General features: G+C 45.4%; 1 protein-coding gene across 1 annotated transcript in view; it reads left to right on the plus strand.

The window, feature by feature from the left end:
- Window positions 1-2348: 2348 nt before the first annotated feature.
- HEMK1 (HemK methyltransferase family member 1) overlaps window positions 2349-20330 on the plus strand; it is a 28889-nt gene continuing 10907 nt past the window's right edge. The window contains exons 1-3 of the mRNA XM_009891256.1: window positions 2349-2639; window positions 3124-3215; window positions 5741-5834. Coding sequence (XP_009889558.1) covers window positions 2349-2639; window positions 3124-3215; window positions 5741-5834 — 477 coding nt within the window. The remainder of the gene's footprint in view (window positions 2640-3123; window positions 3216-5740; window positions 5835-20330) is intronic.

The following is a 20330-nucleotide window of genomic DNA, read 5'->3' on the forward strand; positions in this document are numbered from 1 at the left end:
TGTGCGAGGGGCCGGTCCAGCGGACCACTAACCCAGCAGCAGAAAGATGCCGACTTGTACAGACGGTGCGAGCCCCAGCTCCTGCCCGAGACTGTGAGCGAGACCGGGGAGTGTAGGGCAGGGGCTGAGAGTGGGGCAGGCCATGCTTTTCAACAGCCACCAGTGTATGTGTTGGGCTCCAGTGTGTGGGGAACTGGGGGTTGAATGGACCAAACCACAGAACTGCGGGAAAAATAACATTTGCTACCTGTGACTTGTACAGACGGTGCGAGCCCCAGCTCCTGCCCGAGACTGTGAGCGAGACCGGGGAGTGTAGGGCAGGGGCTGAGAGTGGGGCAGGCCATGCTTTTCAACAGCCACCAGTGTATGTGTTGGGCTCCAGTGTGTGGGGAACTGGGGGTTGAATGGACCAAACCACAGAACTGCGGGAAAAATAACATTTGCTACCTGTGTGCAAACAGGTGTTTGCACCAAGAAGTAGCATACAGGGACCTCACATTGGTAGCTGGTCACCTTTATTAATAATGACAGTAGTGGCAGCATTGTGCCCACTGTGGCCGGTTAAAGTCTTATCTGCCTCCCTGACAGCACTAATGGTCAATGTTTTATTCCTTTAGTGTTCTTCTTGTGGCAGTATCCACAAAACAGGGCCTTGGAGTGGGGAGCTGCTTCGGTAAAGACTGTAGCTGTCAGGCTGCTTATGCATAACATAAAGGCAAGTTTTCATAGGGGCTGTTTATCTCTGAGGTAGCGGTAATGAAGATGGTAAGAAGGGGATCCTTAGGCTCTTAGAGCACCCATCTCATTGCCAGGAGGTAGCAGGTAATCCAATTGTGAGGTAACGGTTGGACTTGATCTTAAAGGTCTTTTCCAGCCATAATGATCCTGTGATATTTGCTGCAGGGTATTCCCTCTGCTGCTTCCCTGGGCACTGTTTGGTTTGATTTTTGCAAAGGAGGGCAGCGCAGCCCTGGCTCTTCCCACAGTTTCACTGTTAAGCAAGAGCAGGGCAGGCCCCACGCTGCTGCCTGCGCAGGTACCCCATGTAGCAGCGTCCAGGGCTGCTTGCAGGGGTTCAGTGCCAGCATCTGCTCAGGGGGGAGCTGACCCAGCCTCCCCAGATCTCTCTGGACCAGCACTCCTACAGGGCAGAGAGCCACTCACACTGGGTGCTGCTGGCTGCTCCAGAGAGGTATTTAGTTGTTTGTGTGGTGGTTTTCTGGAGGAATTGGAGGAGAGGTGGTTGTGGCCTTTCCGAGACAGCGATGAAAAGCAGCCATCAATAGAGGAATGGGAATGGGCACTCGGGGAAACCCACAGTGGCTCCAGGGACTGTGAGTCAGAAGGGAGAGGGGCCCTCATTTCTGATGGATCACAGCAGGAAAGTGGGGTTGTTGTTCTGTTTGTCTCACACAGTTCCAAGTGTGATATGCAGCAGCTGTTCTGTAAAGTTTCATCTCTTTTGTCTCCTCATCTTGTTTGTTTTTCTTCCCTCTCTGTCTGGCTCTGCCAGTTCTTTCCGTTAGGAGACTGACTTCCCTCTGTCAGGGTTTGTCTTTTCTAGCTTTTGCATCTTGCAAGTGTTTCTCTTCCATCTAGTTGTACCTTGTGAGCTTTTCTCCCTCTGCTCTTAGCAGCTTGGCCCTGGCTCTGTGGTCCCTTGTCTGCTCTCTGGGGATGGTGGCAGTGTGGAAGAACCTTGACCCGTGGAGTCAAGGTCTTCTGTGAGCACACACACTAACCTAGGACTTGTGGTTTATGAACAGAATAAAAGAAAGAATCTAGAAGAGACCGAAAGTCTTCCTGTGGGGAACCGGGGTGACCCACCCACGGGATGGAGAGCCAAGGGCTGGAGCTCAAGGTTGGTGTGTCTGTGGCTTTCTGGGACCAAGGACAGGCAGGAGTGCTGTGTCTGTGTGTAGGCACGCTCGCTTCTGTCCTGCCATGGGCATGACTGGCCTCGTAGTAGCTCTGGCCTGTGGGGATAGGCAGCTCTGCAAAGATACGGATTGCAGTGGCAGAGCTGGTTAGCTGTCACCCGAGTCTTTTCTTGGGGTAATCCTTTGTTACTCTTAGGGTCTGAGTAATTGATTTTGTACCTGTGGGCTGGGATTAGGACAAGCAGTCTGTACTCTGTCAGAGGGCAACCTGTGATTTGCTAGCTTGAGGGATTCAGGCTGTATTCTTGCCTCCTTTTCTAGACCAGAAGAGCTGCAAACCAGTGCCATTTTCATGTTGCCCTGAGGAGAACCCACTGACTGTGGTAAGCTGGTGCTTGGCCACAGTGGCTTGTGGTAGTACCAAGTGTACTGTGAGTCTCAGCACTGCCTAGATCAGCTGATGGCAACATGTGGAGGCCGGGAACTGACTTCGCAACAATGAGATGTCTCACCCACCCGCTGCTCAAGAGGTTGTTGCGTCTCTCACCTCAGTGTGTGCCAGGGGAGTCGAGTCAAAGTAAAGGTCCTGTCCTAAGTCCCGAGTGGTCATCTCTGAGGCAGAGCTGCAGTGGAAGACCTGGGCTTGTGACTGCCACTGATGTGGTCAACTACTGGCAGAAGGTGTTTGAGACAAATGGGATCCCTGAAGCACAAGAATCCAGTGAATATATAGTGTCATTTGTCCTGGGAGCAAAAACAGTTAAGTAATAGGAAAGGAATAAGGTCTGCATGTGCCTCTTGCTTTGTCATTTTGGTTGAATCCCTTACCTTTCTTTTTATCTCACTTAGAGGAAAAAGAACAACTTTTCCGCACCTGAGATGGCAGAGGGGGTGAGGCATAGTTTATTAATGCCAGTGGAACACTTGGGGTCTCTTAAATGCCACCTTTTGGAGGGTCTGAAATGTAACCCATGATGTATACACCTACACTGTACCCTGACTTGCTTGGTAGAACGATTCTTAATTTTACCTATTCTTCTGAGCCCCGAAAAGCAGCAGAACAGTTGTACAGTTTTTCTTTTAAAATATGCAGATAGGTTCTCCTAGTCATTTGTCATTTCCAACAGTCCCGGGTGTATGTGTTTGTCAGCATGCTGGGTCTCCCTGGAGGATGCCCTTGGGAGGGTGCAGAGGACACCCAAGTGGCACAAGTGGGCAGGTTTTAAAGTGACTTTGTCTTCAGTTTCAGAGATTGAATTCCAAAAGCCTCCATACTCCGCTCACAACAGAGCAACAGCAGCAAATCCAGCAGCTGAGCAACAAGCGACTAGAAAGGTAGGAGCATTCTCTTTCAGTTGTTCCTTTGGAGGTTTTTCCTTCAATCTTAATGCAGCCAGAAGAATGGTAGTAGAAAGAAGGCAGAAGACCATTAGCAGCTGATATGTCGTAACAGTGCTATATTGGTCTCTCATGGTGACTCAAGTGATGGGCATTTGCTGTTCTTGTTAGCTAGCAAATCACTTATCTGTTCTGTCTAGGAGCAAAGAGGGTTTAAGTGATGTTGCAGAGGAGCAGGAAACTGGAAATACTGACTCCAAGTTGGGTATATTTTTATTAAACCCTTCTGTGCTTACAAAATTTAGCTTTGGTTCCTTCTGTCTGATTCAGCACTCTCTTCAGCTGCCAGTCCTATACTGGTCTGTGGTGTTGCTGTGCTTTCCTTTCTAGGCTTTGCCTGCAGAGGGATTTCCCTGGTGTTTAGGGGTATCCATGGCTGCTGTAGCTTTGGTCTCCATTTGGCCTCCATTTGCTTGCTTTGTGTGAGGGGTTCTCTTAGCAGAAAAATTAAATGTATTTGGCGTGAAGGTCCTACCTGGAATCAGGCTGGGCCTGGGGAGTAGTGTGTGGGGAGAGGAAATACTGAAGAACTCACATCAATAAGAAAGATGGGAGATGCTTGGAAATATGTTTGGAGGTAGTATCCTCCTGCTTGTTTACATAAGTGTGGTTATGATGTGGATCCTCAGTTTGCTGTGTGGATTAATCCTGCCACAACTAATGCAGAATAGGATGTGAGGGTTTATCAGGGAGTTAGTGTGTTAGCAGTGGTTACTGTTTGTAGGATCTGAGTGTCTTCCCTGAAATTTTCCTGCTGCTCTTGAGTCTTGTGTTAGGAGCAGAAATGCAAAATTCCCAGAACTGTCTGACTTGCAAGTTGCTCTGTCTTAAGTGCTGTTAATGTTGCAACAAATAGCTGCTGTTCTACGTGAAGAAGTGAGGTATGGTGCCTCAGCAGCTGAAAACACGGCTGCAAAATTCATAGAATCATGGAGGTTGACAGGGACCTCCAGAAATCTCATTGACCCTCCCTGCTCATAACAGGATCAACTATAGCAAGTTACTCAGAGCCATGCCCAATTTTGTTTTTAATATATCCAAAGATAGATACTATACAAGCTCTCTGGACAGCCTGTTACAGTGTTTAAAAAAAGGAAAAAAAATGGGGTGGTTCTTAGGTTTAAATGGATTTTTTTGTATTTCAGTCTGTGCCCTTTGCCTGTCTTCTCTGGATACCACTGAAAAGAGTCAGGCTCCGTCTTCTTTACACCATCTTACCAGATACATATGGTTATTGATGAGCTTTCCCTCCCCTGCCCCGCAGCCAGAGCCTTCCCTTCTCAAGGCTACACTGTCCCAGCTCTCAGTCTCTCTCCTTGTATGTCAGATGCTCCAATCCCTTAATCATCTTAATGGCCCTTTGTTGGGCTTACTCACGTATATCCACGTCTCTCCTGTACTGGGAGCCCAGCACTCCAGATGTTTCCTACCAGTGCTGAATAGTGGGGAAGGATCCCCTCCTTCAACCTTCTGGCAACGCTCTGCCTAATGCAGCCCAGGAAGCCATTGGCTTTCTTTGCTGCAAGGGCACATTGCTGGCTCATGGTCAACTTGTCCACCCGGTCATCAGGGCCTTTTCTGCAAAGCTGCTGTACAGCTGGTTGGCCCCCAGCCTGTACTGGTGCATGGGGTTATTCCTCCCCAGTTTATAAGACTTCACGTTACTCTCTGCTGAATTTCACAAGGTTCCTGTCAGCCCATTTCTCCAGACTCCTGAGGTCCCTCTGAAAAGTAGCACCCCCATCTGGTCTATTAACTACTCTTCCCAATTTTCTGTCGTCTGCAGACATGCCAAGGGTGCTCTCTGTCCCTTTGTCCTGATCATTAATGAAGGTGCTATGCTATATTGTCCCCACTGTTGACCCCAGGGGTAACTCCACTGGTGATTTGGCCTTCAGCTGGGCTTTGTGCTGCTTAACACAGTCCTTCAAACCTGCCAGTTCAGTCAGTTTTCAATCCACCTCATTTATCTAGTCCATACTTCATCAGCTTGTACATGAGGATGTTACAGGAGACAGTATCAAAACCCTTAGGAAAGTCAAGATAAACAGTGTTGATGATTCTCTCCCCGTGCACCGAGCTGGTTGTTGTGTCACAGGTGGTCAGGAAGGACTTCCCTTTATAAATCCATGCTGACTACTCCCAGTCACCTCCCTGTACTCGGTATGTTTGGAAACAATCTCTAGGACTGTTTGCTCCATTGCTTTCCCCAGTATGGAGGTGAGGCTGACTGGTTTGTAGTTTCCTGGGTCCAGTGCTTGATAACAAACTCTTCTGTGGGAATGGAGCTCCCACTCCCTTCGAGTGCACATGGCACATGCAGTGGAGAGCCTTAGGGGTGTCTAGGTGCTTGCCCTCCAAAGGGTTATGTGGCTAGTAACGAGGTAAGCATGGTATTGAGAGCTTTTCTGTGTTACGGGGTGTACTCCAAAAGTGTTCACATTTGCTTTTGCCTGCCACAGAATGCCGGTGCAGTATGTGCTTGGTGAGTGGGACTTTCAGGACCTGACTCTGAAGATGAGACCCCCAGTATTTATTCCTCGGCCTGAAACAGAGGTATGAATGTGGGGAAAGTGGCAGGGGTGAGCTTGAATCTGTGAATTATATCATACAATACAATCATAGCATTGCTATGAAGGTGCCATGTATATCGTGAGGTTGTCATGATGAGGAGGTCAGATCACTCCACTTCTTTTAGAACAGAGAGGGATTCTAGGCTTGTGGTCTGGAACTGATGCTGGTGAACTTTGCCTCCTGGCTCAGAGCAAGAGATGTTGCAAGCTAGTGTATCACTTAATTACACAGCAAACCTTCTCCATTGATGGAAGGACTTGGCTTTCTTTCCTTATTTCTGCTATAGTAATGACTCCTAGAAGTTCAAAACCTATACTGCTATATCCCAGTGGCTTAGTGCTTTGATAAAAGGATAAGAATCAAGAAGTTGTCCAAAGGTTGTTAGCAAAATCCTGCAATTGTTAGCAAAATCCTGCAATAGTAGAAAGCTGCTACTGGAAAATAGTCATGGACTCCAGAGAGCTTGTTTGTCCATGTGCAGACTCAAACAGTGCAGGCTGGTAGGAAATGGCACCTACCACCTGTCTGATGGTTCCACAGTGGTTTCTGGACAAAAGCTGGAAACAGAAGGGTTGTTTCCTGAATGGCAACAAACAAACACTGGAAACTGAAGGGTAAGTTCTAACCTGGGCTGGAATTAAATATGAATGTCAGTCATAAGAATGTAAAGGACAGCCGTACATGATCAAGTTAAAACTCCATTTTCCCTAATGTTCCTGCTGCTAGGGAAAAGTCTTAAGAACTACACGGTGACACTTTTTCTAACAGTAGCCTAGCTTTCACTCATGGACCATCCTGGCAAGGAAGTTTTTCTGTTTACCAGTCCTCGGGAGGTTTTAGGTTTTGTGAGGATTTTTTTTTGGTTTTGGGTTGGTTCTTTTTTTTTTGTTTTTTTTTTTGTTTTTTTTTTTTTTTTAATAAGAATTTGTTTTGTTTTGGAGCCTGTGTTAACTTTTGGAGATGAAGTAGTCTCCATAACTTGTCCATTTAGGAATCTGCAGAAGCTTAAACCTGTTTTAGTTTAATAGTAATTTCTTCAATCGTTTGCCTGCTGCTTGGTGACTGTTGTAATGCTCTGGTGGCCCTCTGCTCAGGTCTCTAGAAGTAGGGGCCCCATGCTGTAAACAGAATGAAAAGGCTCATTCAGACATAATGTCCCCTACTGACAATGTCAGAAGAGATGCCAAGGACTGAGTGGGCTTTGGAGATGGGAAGACCTTTGCTTTTTCTGGGGAAGGGATAGTATTGGGCATGTATGAAGAAAGCAGCAGCTCATAAAAGAGGGGATGCAGGCTGCAGATTCCTTCATCTGTCACCTTTTATTACACAAAAGTTGAAAGGCAAAGACAGCCTGTGCTTCCGTTCTGGCCCTTGAAGGAGAAGGTGCTACCGAAATCCATGAGAGGGATCCAGACAATTCAGTAGGAATAAGCACAACTACCGCTTAGACATCCTCTCTTCTCAGCCTGTTGAAGAATATTCAGAACTAGAGTCTTGATTTGGTGTGGGGTGTCAGCAGCACGCCACTGAGAGCCTGTTGGGCCCTAAATCATAGTGGTGATTAAGTTTGGAGATAGGGCTTGAAAGAATAATTTTGCCCGTTGGAGCCCAGTGATGGTTAGCTTTGTTATTGTCAACAGTATTCCTGCTCCGGTTGAGTCGAGAGTATTTCCAACCTCTAACTCTCTGTTAATTCGTGGACGCGACGTGGCCATTAAAACCAGGGAGAACTTGCATGTTCTGCAAGTCAAAACACCTGCTGGCAAGGCTTCCTCTGGTGCTGTGCTCTAATTGTGTCCACGCAGTGGCAGATGTCAAACAAAGGTCTGTTGTGTGGAGTGGAAGCCAGAGTGGTTAATGCCTGAGAATGTTGCTAATTGTGCCCATGTGCATGATTTTGGTAAAAGCATCTCCGCTGACCCAAACTGAAACTCAGTGTGTGTAAAGTGCTGTGTTTGAAACCACTTAACGTACCCTGGTGCAAAAATGTAACATAAATAGCTTAACCCAAACCTCTCTCTCTCAGAAAACTTTATTTGATGTGTCACAGTACTTACTATGAAAGCCCATTTTTAGATCATTTATTATGGAAGGCCAGAAGTTTATGATGATAGCTCAGGAATGGAGCTCTGTTGGCAACTGAGCGTTTTCTTGTGATGTGGTGCTGGGGAGGTTACTTGGACAGAAGAACATGGGGACAAGATCCAGCTCTTTAGCAGCGCCTGTCAGGGCATTGCTTTAGGCATGTGCTGCTTCCAGGAATTGTGTACTGTGTGTAACCTGTTGCACAAAGTTAGTCGGTGTCCAGATCCTTTCCTTCTGCTAGGAAGACTGATCTCTGACTCAAGAGCTCTATGCCGTGTGTTTGGGTTGGGGTTTGCCTATGTTTCGTTTCATCAGAGTAATTTGTCCAGACTTCACTGGACTTTAAAACCGCAGTGGAAATATCTTCTTTCAAAAATATTGAAGTTAGTTGCATCTGTTGCTCTCCTTCTGTTTAGAATTTGTCTGTAGCATTCTTAAACCCAATAGTGCTGAACCTTTTCACCCAATAATATCTGTAAATAATCCTTGTTCTTTAGGAAGCAGTTCATTATCAACATTGATACCCAGGTTCAAGCTACTTATCTGTGGCTGCACACGCGAGCCACGTGGCACGTCTTGTCCTTGGCTGAGTAAATGTGACTCCCTAAATTGACTTGTTAGTGCAGATACATGAGCAGCTGCAAAATTTTCTTCCTAGTTATATTTATGTAGCTTCTGCAAATGCTCCTGCTTCTTGATTCAAAGTCTGAAAAAATAGAGGAGCCATCTTTATGACACTTTATTGACATTTTATTCTATGGTTACAACAGAAGGGTTATGGCTTTTGCTCCCAGAACGCGTTGGTAATGGCACGAAGGCAAACACAGTATGACATAAACCACCGGCATTGTTTCAGTCCTGGGGACACAGACATGTGCAAAGAGAGGAACTCAGTTGTCTGCTTAATTTTGCCCTGTGTGAAATTTACCCCTTTGTAGTACAGTTTGTTCTCTCTGGTAGCTGAACCCTCTCTCGTTTGTTCCCTCTGGGAATATTTTTTCAGTGCATCTGGCTTCATTCTTCTGTTCCGTGGGAATCCGGGTGGGGAGGGGACGGGCAGCCAAAATTAGGAAACTAGCAGGTCCTGTTTAAGCTCTGAGACCGGGGTAACAAAGCTGATGGCATTCAGTCGTAACTTCTTGGCATGCAGGGCTGATAGCTACTTCTGTGAGCACAGACATGCTGCGTTGGAGGAGAGTTTTGTTAAGCAGTTCTCAGTCTCACCTTCCTCCAGTTACCTGGCCCTCTGTGAGCAAACCTTTGGACTCGCGGCTATGAGCACTGACTGGGTTTGCAAGGGCTTGCAGAACCCAGCGTCCTGCCTGCTTTCCTCCTGTGACCACGGGAGCCAGGCTTCTGCAGTGGGGCGGTGTTTGGGCTAAAGTTTGGGGTGGGCTCAGTCTTGTGAATTATCTTTGTTACGTGATTATTATTGTAATGTCAAGGAATCCCTGGTTCAACGTTGCTCAGTCACTGTATGAATGGAGAAGAAAGTCCTTTCCCTGAAGCAAGGCCTTCTGAAACTTGGGCTCTGTCACCATCACAGCAGCCGTGCGGATCAGAGGAAAAGTAGGACAAAGAGCTCAGCAAACCGTGGATACATAGTTCCTTTTTTTTGTCCAGGCAAATATAGGCTAAATTAAACCTCGCCGTTACTTCATTAAGGAAAGATTTAGTTTGGTCCAGGATTTCTCCAAAGGAAGTAGTTTGGGGTATGTGGCTCACCAGTCTTTTACCCCTAGAGGGCACTCCAGGCTTAGGCTCGCCGAGTTCCTGATGGCTCGATTTCCTCTTAATTATTGGAGGATTGCTGGCGTTTCTGATCCCCTCCTCTCAGCTCCTGGGTTTTAAAGCAAATGAAGGTTTATTTGTTCAGTGGAAACAAAAATGGTCTCCTTTTATCCCTTGCAGCCACTGTGTGGATAGAGTCAGATTCTTGGACACTGAGTTTTTGTTTTTGCTGGATGAAAGCTGCTGGGAGGAGGTCTCCAGTTCTGCTTGAGAGGATTTTCAGAGTCGCACCATCCCCTCTGACCCCCAGGCCACCCAGGAGTCCCCTGGTGACACCTCTTTGACTTGTTGTGATCTCAGCACAACCTTGTACCCTACACAATTTTTTTCTGTCTTGCCTTTGTTGTGGTGGCTATGTCATGAGAACAGTCCATTGTCCTGTAAGGGGGTCAGAAGCACGCTGTAGGGTGAGGATGCGTGTTTAGCCTGGGAGACATCTTAGGGGAAGAAATTAAAGGTCTATGCCATACTGAATGTTTTTTAGTAGTCATGTCAAACCAGGACATCATACAAAAAAGATCATGGCTGCAGTCCCCTGTGAGAGCAAAAAAAAAAAAAAAAAAAAAAAAAAGAAGACTTAGCAGGTCAGACTATATTGGTCTGTCTAGTTCCATGTAGCATGTCTGATCAGGGCCTGTAGCAGATGGTGGGGGCAAAATTGCAAGGGAAAAGATAGGTATAGAAGGATTCCCCCTTCTTTTGACAGTCAGCAGTTAAGGGCTGTTCTTAGCCAAAGCTGGATTTGGGGTCATTCTGCTTCATCATCACTAATGGATCTGTCCTCCATTAATTTGTTTAATCCTCTTTTGAGTCTGTCTGTGTCTAGTCTCCACGACATCATCTGATAGCGAATCTTTCTAATTTTGTACTGTAAGTGGGAAATGTGTTTTCTTTGCTTTTGGTGCTGCCTGCTCATTTAACAGGAAAGTCCTTACTTCTTACTGCGTAACATAAACTATTCATGCTCTCTATAGCATTTGTAATTTTTAGTCCTGTTGCTTTCTAATCAATTCTTTTTCCACCTATGATTTTTAAGCTTTTAACTTGTTTCCCAAGGTAGATTTTCTTTCCCATGATAACGTGCTCAGTACACCAAAACCATTGCTCTTTACTTGCATCTGTCTGCTGAATGGCAGTCATTGTGCTGGGGTGTTCTGTGAAAGCACTTTAGGCAAAGATTTGCTCAGAGAAACCTTTCATGAAGTTCAACCTTACTCCTAGCTAAACATTATCATTAACCTTTTAAGAAGGTCAAGCTCACAGAGAAGGGAGGATTTTTGCTTCCTGACATGTATATGCAAATATACAGATTGCAAGGTGAGGCCTTTCTCCGGTGCTTTATGTTGAAGCAGTGGACACATTTTATAATCAGTGGTAAAAGGAAGCTTTTGATGCAGAATGGCCTTTCATTTCCCTAATTCCATTGCCAGAGATGGCTACTTCTTGGAAAGTTCAAAAGGTCACACTGTCTAGTGGAGTAGGGCCCTGGATCAGGAGTCAGGAGACTGGCACTTTTTTTGTGTATGGTTTTGCCTCTGACCAGTTGTCTCTTCAAAGGAAGGCTGCTTCTCCTTTCGGCATCACTGGCTTCCCGGTTGGGAAATGAAAAGGGTCGTGGTGCCCTATCTTGCATGTAGCATAAGGTACATTGAACATAAATGCAATAGGGCATTATTTAATAGATCAAAAATTAACTGCTGTCACAATGTAGCTGCAAACAAATGTGCTAAATTTGGAGTGTTGCTGCTGTGGCCTCACGTAGATCAGGTATGATCATATGATAGGTAATATTTTATCAGTACGTTGGAGGAAAACAATATTTTTGGAAGTGGGCTGTTACACAGAGGTTGGGGAATGGGAATTATGAAGGGAACCTGTTGTTGATGCAAAGCGACTGGAATTACCCTTTGAGCTAGGCACAAGATCATTTATGCAGAAATAATGTAGCCTATGCCTTGTGGCTGAGGGGCTTCCCCTGCCAGAAGAGCTTGGAGAAAGATTTGGGGCTGACCATGAGCACCCATTTTCAGTGGGCTGCCCAGCAGGCTAATGACATCCTTCTGTGTGTTAGCAGCGGATTCCCAAGTACAAGTAGCGGGATTAAATAATCTGCGTACTGTAGTAGTGGAATAGTTGCAGAAGTATTATGTCCAGTTACGTTACTGATTGGTTGAGAAAGAAATGGAAAACTAGGTTTGCAGGAGAACCAGTAGGTGGATTAACAGCTGGAAAAATCTGCCTTGTTGTGAAAGACTGTTTAGCTCATCAAAGACAAGCTTAGGGGTTAATTACCTGGCACAGGGAGCTGAAATTTGATAAAGAAGTCTCTTTAGTTTCATAGACAAGTGTGTAACAAGCATTATAAATGTGGGCCAGAAGAAAAGGTGCACATCTTTAACACAGAGTGTAATTAATTACTCAAACAGCTTAGCAGAAGTCTACTGCCGGCTACTTTAAAATCAGGACAGGATGTTTTCCCAGGGCAGAATTCTTCTTGTTCAAAAGGAAATGGAGGAAGAAAAAGGATTGTTCCTGGCTAACTGGCCAAGATGAACTATGGCAGTAGTTTCTCCTGGCTTCCTATGCAAGAAAAAAAGGCTATGCTAGTGCAGAGGATTACTTCAAAGCTGGTGGTTTCCAGGACAGACTTAAAAATGTGAATTTAAAGCTAAAATCTGCACTGAAGGCAGGGAAAGCATCAGCTGCTCTTTTAAGTCATGCACAAACCTGTTCCCCAGGTTAACTTATATAGACTTTCCTAATATGTTTTCATAGATCTCCGTGTTGTTAATGCCTTTATTTTTTTGGCCCTAAAGGAACTCTATGAAGTCTTCAGCTTTTTAATCTCCCTTTTCCCATTGAAAGAGGGCCTCTATTTCTGTGAGTTTCATATGAAATAGCCCCCCCCCTTCTCTCAGACATCCAAGTAACTGGAATTTTGGACCTAGGGATTAGCAAGCTGGACCAGCACATCTGTCCAGATGCTGTATCTGGCAGAGGTCAGTACCAGTATCTGCAGAGAAAGAAAATGCCTTGATTCTGGAGAGAGGTTTGTGCTGCAGACCCAAGTTACAGCCATTTTACAGTGACTTTGATCCATTCTTCTTGTCCCTCTTGGGCATGGCCAAGTTTAGACATGACAACTGTGGTAATTTCTCTTGGGCACTAGCACATATGGGTTGCAAAGGTTGCTGCCTTTGGTGAAACAATTTCTAGATGCTGTCACAGCTCCTCCTCCAACAGATGAAACAGCGCTTGGCATGTGCCGTGACACATCAGGAGCTGCTTCTGTTGTGTGACAGAGAAGCCAACTCCTTCCTCAGTATCAGGTGTGCCTTTACCTGTGTGTCATTGCTTCTGCCTAAAGCCACCTTTTCTTGCAGGATCAGTGGCTCCTTCTGGAGTTGTTCTGGTGTTTTGCAACGTTTTCTCTTTCCTGCTGCAATGCCAGGCAGAAGAGCCCAGGACAAAACCGCTGTAGCCTGCCTGCCCCCTGAGCACTGGGCTGGCTTGGTGGCCTGGTTTTGGAAAGAGGGCACGTGGCAGTGATCTTCTATGGCCATTGCCATGGAGTTAGGTTTCCCGCTTGGCTTCCTGGTGTTTTGTCATGTGCTGATTGGCAGCCAAGTGGACAAACAGGAGGGGAGGGGTGATTTGGTTAATATCAGATCAGGCTTTATGGAAAGTCCTGGATTCTGAGAACAGAAGTTTCTGGAAAGCACACAAATAAGTAAAACATTCCCAGGAAGTGTGCGAGAGCAGAGAGAAGGTTACCCAGGTTTTCACGTATCTCTTGCTTTCCTCATCCTGTTTGCTAGCCTGGGCAGTTAGAACCTCTTGCCACCCTGGCTCATACCCCTGGAATCTTGTCTGCCTCGCTTTCCCCAGAGCACATGGGGCACGAAAAAGGGTGCTTCTAGGGAATGCAGTGTGAATTGCTGAGCTCCACCCTTGCCTTTCCTATTCCTCTCCTCCTCTTGTTTTTCTTAGCCTTGTACTTTTAATCACAGCAACATCACTGCTGTTAGACTGTAGCACGTGATTGCCTTGCCTCTGGACTTCCACGCAGCTCTGTAGCCACTGTTGTGCAGCAAGAATCTGCTGTTTCCTCCAGAGTGTCTTGGTGCTGAAAGCTGCCTGACCCCGCTGGTTGGAGCTGTGCAGCTGTGGAGCTTGTGGTTTGGGTGCTGGCAGACACTGTCCTCACGCTTTCTTTGTGCAGCTGCGGTTCCAAGAAATACAGTGAACTAGAGACCTGGCCGCAGGGAGGGGGAGGTAATACCAAGAACCTGTCAGAACATGATTGTGTGCTGGGGGGTGTGTGTTGGGGAACAGGAGTTGTGGGTAGAAGGGTGAGGCAGAGGCTCATGGGAAGCTGGAGGTGTTTGCAAAGTTTTGCGTTTATTTCGCTCAACAGAGAAGATGAGGCGGGGGGAAAAACCCCAAATAAATGACAGCGTGAACTTAGGGCGAATCTGGCAGTGAAGCAAGACTTCCTGGAATCGCAAGGTGAGACCAGGCTGTGAGTGGCTTGGCCAGGAGACAAAAGCTTGAGAACCTCTGAGTGCTGGAAATTAAGTAGCATGGGAAGCAAATATTTGTGTCCCCTGTATATGGAACCGCAGGTAATAGGTGTCTTCTAGTCCGTGCAAGCTCTTCCTTTGCTAGTCAGGACCAGATATCCTTCTGCCTCCCAAGGATGTCGTGCATTTTCCCTGTGGGTTTTTTAATTCGCTTCTGACAAAGACATAAAAGGTCTAGATACCACCTCCACGCTCTGTTTTGTGCTAAGCAACGGAATTTAGGCCCCTGAAAACCTATCACTTGACGCCTGCACCACCTAGCTCAGTGCAATGTAAAAACCCTCCCAGATGCTTTGCACTTAGCTTACCACCCGCATGAATGCGCAGGCTTCGGAGGTGGCTGGTGCTCTTGTCATCCTCTTGAATATTTATTTGCACAAAATCCTGTAAAGTGGGGGAGAAGGGAAAGCGCATTGATTATTACTGAGCAAGGGGAGTTTGCAACGTGCAGAAAATGGGATTTAGTCACACTAGTAACTCTGCAAAACTGTGAGCTGGCCCTGTTTGTCAGCCTAGCCTATTGCCCTGACTATCGTGCTGTCTGCCTGTAGCAGATGACAAAAAGGCCCTGAAGCTCACTGGCATTGCTGGTGTGCCCCAGAAAGGTGCACGGCAGTCCTGCAAGTGACACGGGAGAGAACAGCTGTGGGGCAGTTTTAGCCATACATATGATTTTCTCCAAGGGACAGCGGTGGCAGCTGAGCTCACCTTTCCACGTGACTTCTAGCTCTTCCTCTCTGCTACTTGAAGATCGCTGTGCGCCCATCTGTTCAATGAACTGTGCAATGTGCCCCTGCAAGCAGATGTCAACAGCTCTGACTCGTGCGGGCTGTCCAAGCTGTGTCCAAGCCCCACCTTCCCTTCCACCTTCATGCCATCGCTAGCAAAAACGGAGAGAGGATTTTAATTTCTGTCTGGTTTTGTCTGTTTGCCATTCAGTCCCTCCACTCCTTCCAAAAGTGGCTTTTGCTGGGGGAGGGAGCTTCTTGCACAGGCTAGGGGAGAAGGGATCTTCAAAATGTTCGGTTTCCCCAGTTTGACACAAATATCACACTTATACCCATACATGTGTACACCAGGCTCCAAGATAAAAGTAGTTCTGCCAGTACCTGTGCACTGATTAGCAGGATTTTAGTGCAGGCTGTGTTGTTACTGACAATAGTGATGCATACTGTAAGCAATAATCTGAATTTTAATAACTCTGCAGTTAAGCATTCATTCTACCCAGTGGTTAGCACGCTGTGGGTAAATGTGGAATTGGGACAAATTTGTAAGATACTTTTTGAATTTATGATTTTACTTGCTCCTTAATAAAGCACTTTGAAATTTTATTTTTTTTTAATATATTTACATTTTTGATCTACAACAGTAATACCAGAAAGACGATTCAAGAGCAGCCAAGCACTGTTTGTTTAGATGATATGGGAATCTGGTTCTGATCTTTGTGCCTTCTGCTTTTCTGCAGGAGGTCAGTTGCCCTCACGGAACTGTAGACCTACCTGTTCCTAACTGGAGTTTGGGGGACCCATTTCCATGATCTAAAGTGGTGTCAGTAGGAAGGGTGCGGGTGAGGCTTCTGGACTGTTGGGTTCAAGGCTCCGCTCTGCCATAGCCCTCCTTCGTGAGTTTGGGATCGTCACTGTTTTACAGTTGCTCATCTGGAAAATGGGAGTTGTGAGAATAAATGTGTTAAAGGTACTCAGGTGCACAGCATGTTGCAGGGCTGAGGCACCTGAGCAAGCCAGCTCATTTTCCCGTGTTTAGAGACTATAAAGACACACTGATTGTCAAGTTTTTGTTTTATCCAAAATAGTATTTTTGTGTAGTGAGGGACATTTCTCTCTCTCTGTTGAATCCTGTAAATGGTGTGAGTGAAAGTAAACCCTTTTGAACAGCCTGCCATTTCAGTTTAGAGTGCCAGATTGTGCAGAATTTACCTCATGTATTCCAAAGGTTAATTGCCTGGGCTGCCAAAGTGTTTTCTCTTATTTCCCAAAGGAATTTTTGTAATTTCATCTCACAACCTTTAAAGCTGGTGATCAAACTGACAGTTAAGATGGCTTTTAGTGATGGCAGCATTATGTTAGCAAGCATTTGTCCTCTGAACCTGTTCAGCCTGAGAACACGTAGGGTATCTACACAATAAAGACCATAGCCTTTGGCCATCTGTGGTTTCTCTTGTCTGGGCCTGGCATCTCTTTTTAGCACCTTCTGCCTCTTTGTTGCTCTTCTCCAGCTGTGGCTCTAGTCAGATTCTTGCACAGAGGTAGGGAATGTCTGTCTTGCAGGGTATTTTGTAGTCTTTGAGTGAACGCTGTAGTGCATGGTCAGAAATACTTCATCTCTCAAGACGAGATTTGAAAGTGGTTCTGCAAAGTGCTGTAATTTATCAGTTTCCAGTGGTGACATCCTGGAGATGATGGTGTGCTTGGAGAAGCACAGATTTTGGCTGGATGGCTTGCTAAAAGATAAAAAATACTGAGAAGAATCTGAAGAATACTATTTCAAAACAATTTTGGATAACTCAATCATTCATGATTTCTGAAAAGAAAACCTGGAGGCAATGGCAGTGGGCTAACTGGACACACTCTGTGTTGTGGTTGCTGGGTTTTCCTGAGTCTTTTGCAGGTGTAGGGGAAATGTGGTTTTCACATGAAAGCTGCAAGTGAAGAAAAGGACCATGGTATCAGAGCCAGTTAAAACAGAATCACAGAATGTCTTGTTCCAGTGCATTCTGTTTTGTCTTTACGTCTTGCTTTTAATACATACATAATGGCAAATTTAATTCAATTTGAATAATCTTTACTAGTATTTTTTTTCCCTAAATTGCCAATTAGACTACACCTTCTGTTTTGCTTGCCAATTGAATTTATTTCATGAAAATTTATTTTCATAATTATTGAACTTTTTGATTGTAGTGAGAGACTAATGTCTGGAAAAGGATGTAGTTTTTTTAAGTCGTCACGTTATTTTTAATATCTTCTAATTTTGGACTATTATGATAAACGTATATGAAGAGAGAACTAGCCTTTGCCTCAGTAAGAAGTATATGAAATAACCAAAACAATAAAGCAAGGGGGTTGGGAAGTAGGATACAAAGCCTAAGTAATACTAACATCCCTTTTTTAATATGTGTGTGGTAAAAACTGAAATCAGTCATGTTTAAATAGGAGTTTTGGCAAGCACTCTAAAAGTACTTTCACTGCGGAATGTGTAAAGCAGAAGTTCCATTAAAAACTCCAAGCTTGAAATTACTTAATTACATGAAATTAATGATAAACCTTAAGGAAGTTAATAATAGTTCTGCTGTAGGGAAGTTACATTTGGACATTTGTAATCAGTAACTTGTGCTACTGTGTGATCAGCCCTGGAGACAGATGGTTGTTCTGAGTTACTGTAGAGATTTCCTGGAAATATTTGTAAGTGACCAGAAATGGCTGGTATTTAAAAGAGTGATTTAATGGCTGCACAGAATTTTTTGGGTGGCTTTTCCTCTGTGGTCTTGGAATCATCAGCACCTGCTTCCTCAAACCAGCTGCGGTTACAATCTCTGGCTGTCTCCAATGCAGAAGTGTTTTCAAGCTAATTCATCTGGAGCTGTTAGCTGAAAGGCAAAAGCCGTTTTCATACAAAAGTGGGTAAATAAGGTGTTTATTTTTCCCTGTTGTTATCTGAGCGCTGGTAGTCCTCGTGGTTTCCCGCAGCCCTGTTGGGCGCCTATAAGAATGTTTTCCTCCATAGTAGTCTAGGAAAGGAATCCCAGAGCAGCAACAAGGAATATGATTTTGGAGGCTGTTAGCAAAACTCCCTGATGAGTGCAGGACATGGTGACCATGGCAGGGCCATGGCAGGTGACCATGGTAACGGCATGGTGACCAAGGCAGGGCATTGCCTTGCCTTGAGGCAAGGCTGAGGGATCAGTCCCCAAACCGAACTTTGCAGTGAAGACAATCTCTCAATAGTGCCCTCCAGCCTGTGGGCTGCTTCTTGTTCCCTCTTGGACTTTTGGATATGAGCAGAACAGAGCTCATAGCTGAGGAGCACTGAAAGCTGTGGAAGGCAGAGGGCACAGTCTGGAGAAGCACGGAGGCTGTTGTCATTGAGTATCCGGTGAGCAAAGGCACGGGCATCTCTGGCTCTTTCCAGCTCAACAACTGGAGTACATTTGAGAGGAAACAATGAAAACAGTTGAAGGTGCTTGTTGTTAAAAAGCCCCTGAAGGCCCCCGACAGCTGTGGCTGTGGAAAGGAGCCTAAAGAAAGTTGAGGAGCCAGTGGCTCGCAAAAGGCTATTGTTGGCAGATCCAGCAAAGCCTAACACAGCTGAGCTGAAAACGGCAAAGGCTCTGAGAAACTGATCTGAAGAAACAGCAATGTTACTAGAGGAAATGCAGAGTGTTTTCACATTCAAATAAACCAAATCTTTCCTTTTTACTTATGCTTTCAGGCTCTTTCAGTAGGAGGAGTCAACAGGCAAAGGGGCTCTATTAAAATGGAGCGTTTAGAAGCTGCCTGGCTGTGAGAGGCCTGGACAATGTTGAACTATGCCTGTTGCTCCGTCCCGGACTGGGAAGCAGTACAAGCTTCACTTCTGTTCTCGAAGCACTGGATGTGTGCTTGCATGCAGGGGTACAATACTTTAATATGTTTAAAAGCAGTTCACATCTTGTGGGAAACCTTAGAAAATCCTGTCTGACAAAACAGCCTGTGTCTCGGATGCTCTGCTCCTGGGGATGTTTTAGTGAAGAACATCTACCCTGACGCTTCATTTTTATACCTGTTTGCGTCCTCCTTCCCTGCTTCCTGCAGATACAAATTGGCCTAGCATGAAGGATGACCAACAGCAACAAATGTCTTCATAAAAACTACACCTTTGCACAAGGCATCTATTACACTGCACCAGTTAGGGTGCTATATCCAAGGAAGGGTTTATGCCCTTATGTACGCGCACACCCAGTCTAGGCTCCTGAAAAAGGCCATTGCTGACCTGCCTGCCAGGATGCGTTGCTTTTAAATACTCATGCAAGATTCCTTGTAAAAATGGAAAGCCGTTAATTTTCCTGGTAATATCTTTAATTTTTAACTGTTGGCGAAATCAAGCCGATTATTCTTTGTAAATTTTGTTAAGCTTTCTGGATTTACAGGAGAGATGCAAGAGCAGACCTCTGAAGTGACATAACCTAGCCGTTGCGGGAGCACCATGGGCAGTAAAGCCTCCTTTCTGTACTGGTGTACCATGGAAGCACTGGGATTGCAGGGAGTTGTGAGCACACGCTGGACCTGCTGATGTGCTCAAGGTGTTTGCAAGGTTCCTGTCTTTTAGTTTTCTCCAGTGAACAGCAAGGGAAGTTTGCAGTCTGAGGGGCACACATGTGCTTTCTCTTATAGCTAGTCACTCATTTTCACAAACCTTAGAATTGTATATCTTTGAGCCCTCTCCTGCTGTGTTGGATTTATATGCGAAGGGATTTAAAAAAAGAGGAAATCGATGGGAGGGAGGAGACGGTGGTGGCAGAGACACATACAGATCCAGGAGCATGGATGAAAATTTTTTCCATGTGACTTCATACCAACAAAATGTAGGAGTCCACAATCTGAAATCCATGCAGGGAGCTGCTCATCTGGATCATTTAATAATTCATTGCCTTTGCTTTTCATCTGCAGGTTGGATTATTGGTTTAGATGCTGTTAGAAGCTGTACCTCTGCCTCCAGATTACGCACCATACTGAGACAGTGTAGAAATCTTAAATTTTGAAGCTTACAAATTCTGAAAGCTGGAATTTTTGAGTAAATAAAATGGTGTTACAGAAGATAATGTGCTCCAGCTGTTTGGTTATTGTTTTTCCCAACAGTGCTAGAAGATTCAGAGGATCTGTGGGAAATTGTATCCTGAGGATTTGGTTGCTAATCAAAGCACCCTGTGGGGGAGATGGAGCTGAAGTGACTTCTAGCATGTCAGTTCCATTGCTGCCATCTGTGTTTTAAAAATTAGCAACAAAAATACATTTCACTGGGCTAC

The sequence above is a fragment of the Charadrius vociferus genome, unplaced genomic scaffold (assembly GCF_000708025.1).
Source record: "Charadrius vociferus isolate BGI_N301 unplaced genomic scaffold, ASM70802v2 scaffold758, whole genome shotgun sequence".
NCBI lineage: Eukaryota > Metazoa > Chordata > Aves > Charadriiformes > Charadriidae > Charadrius > Charadrius vociferus.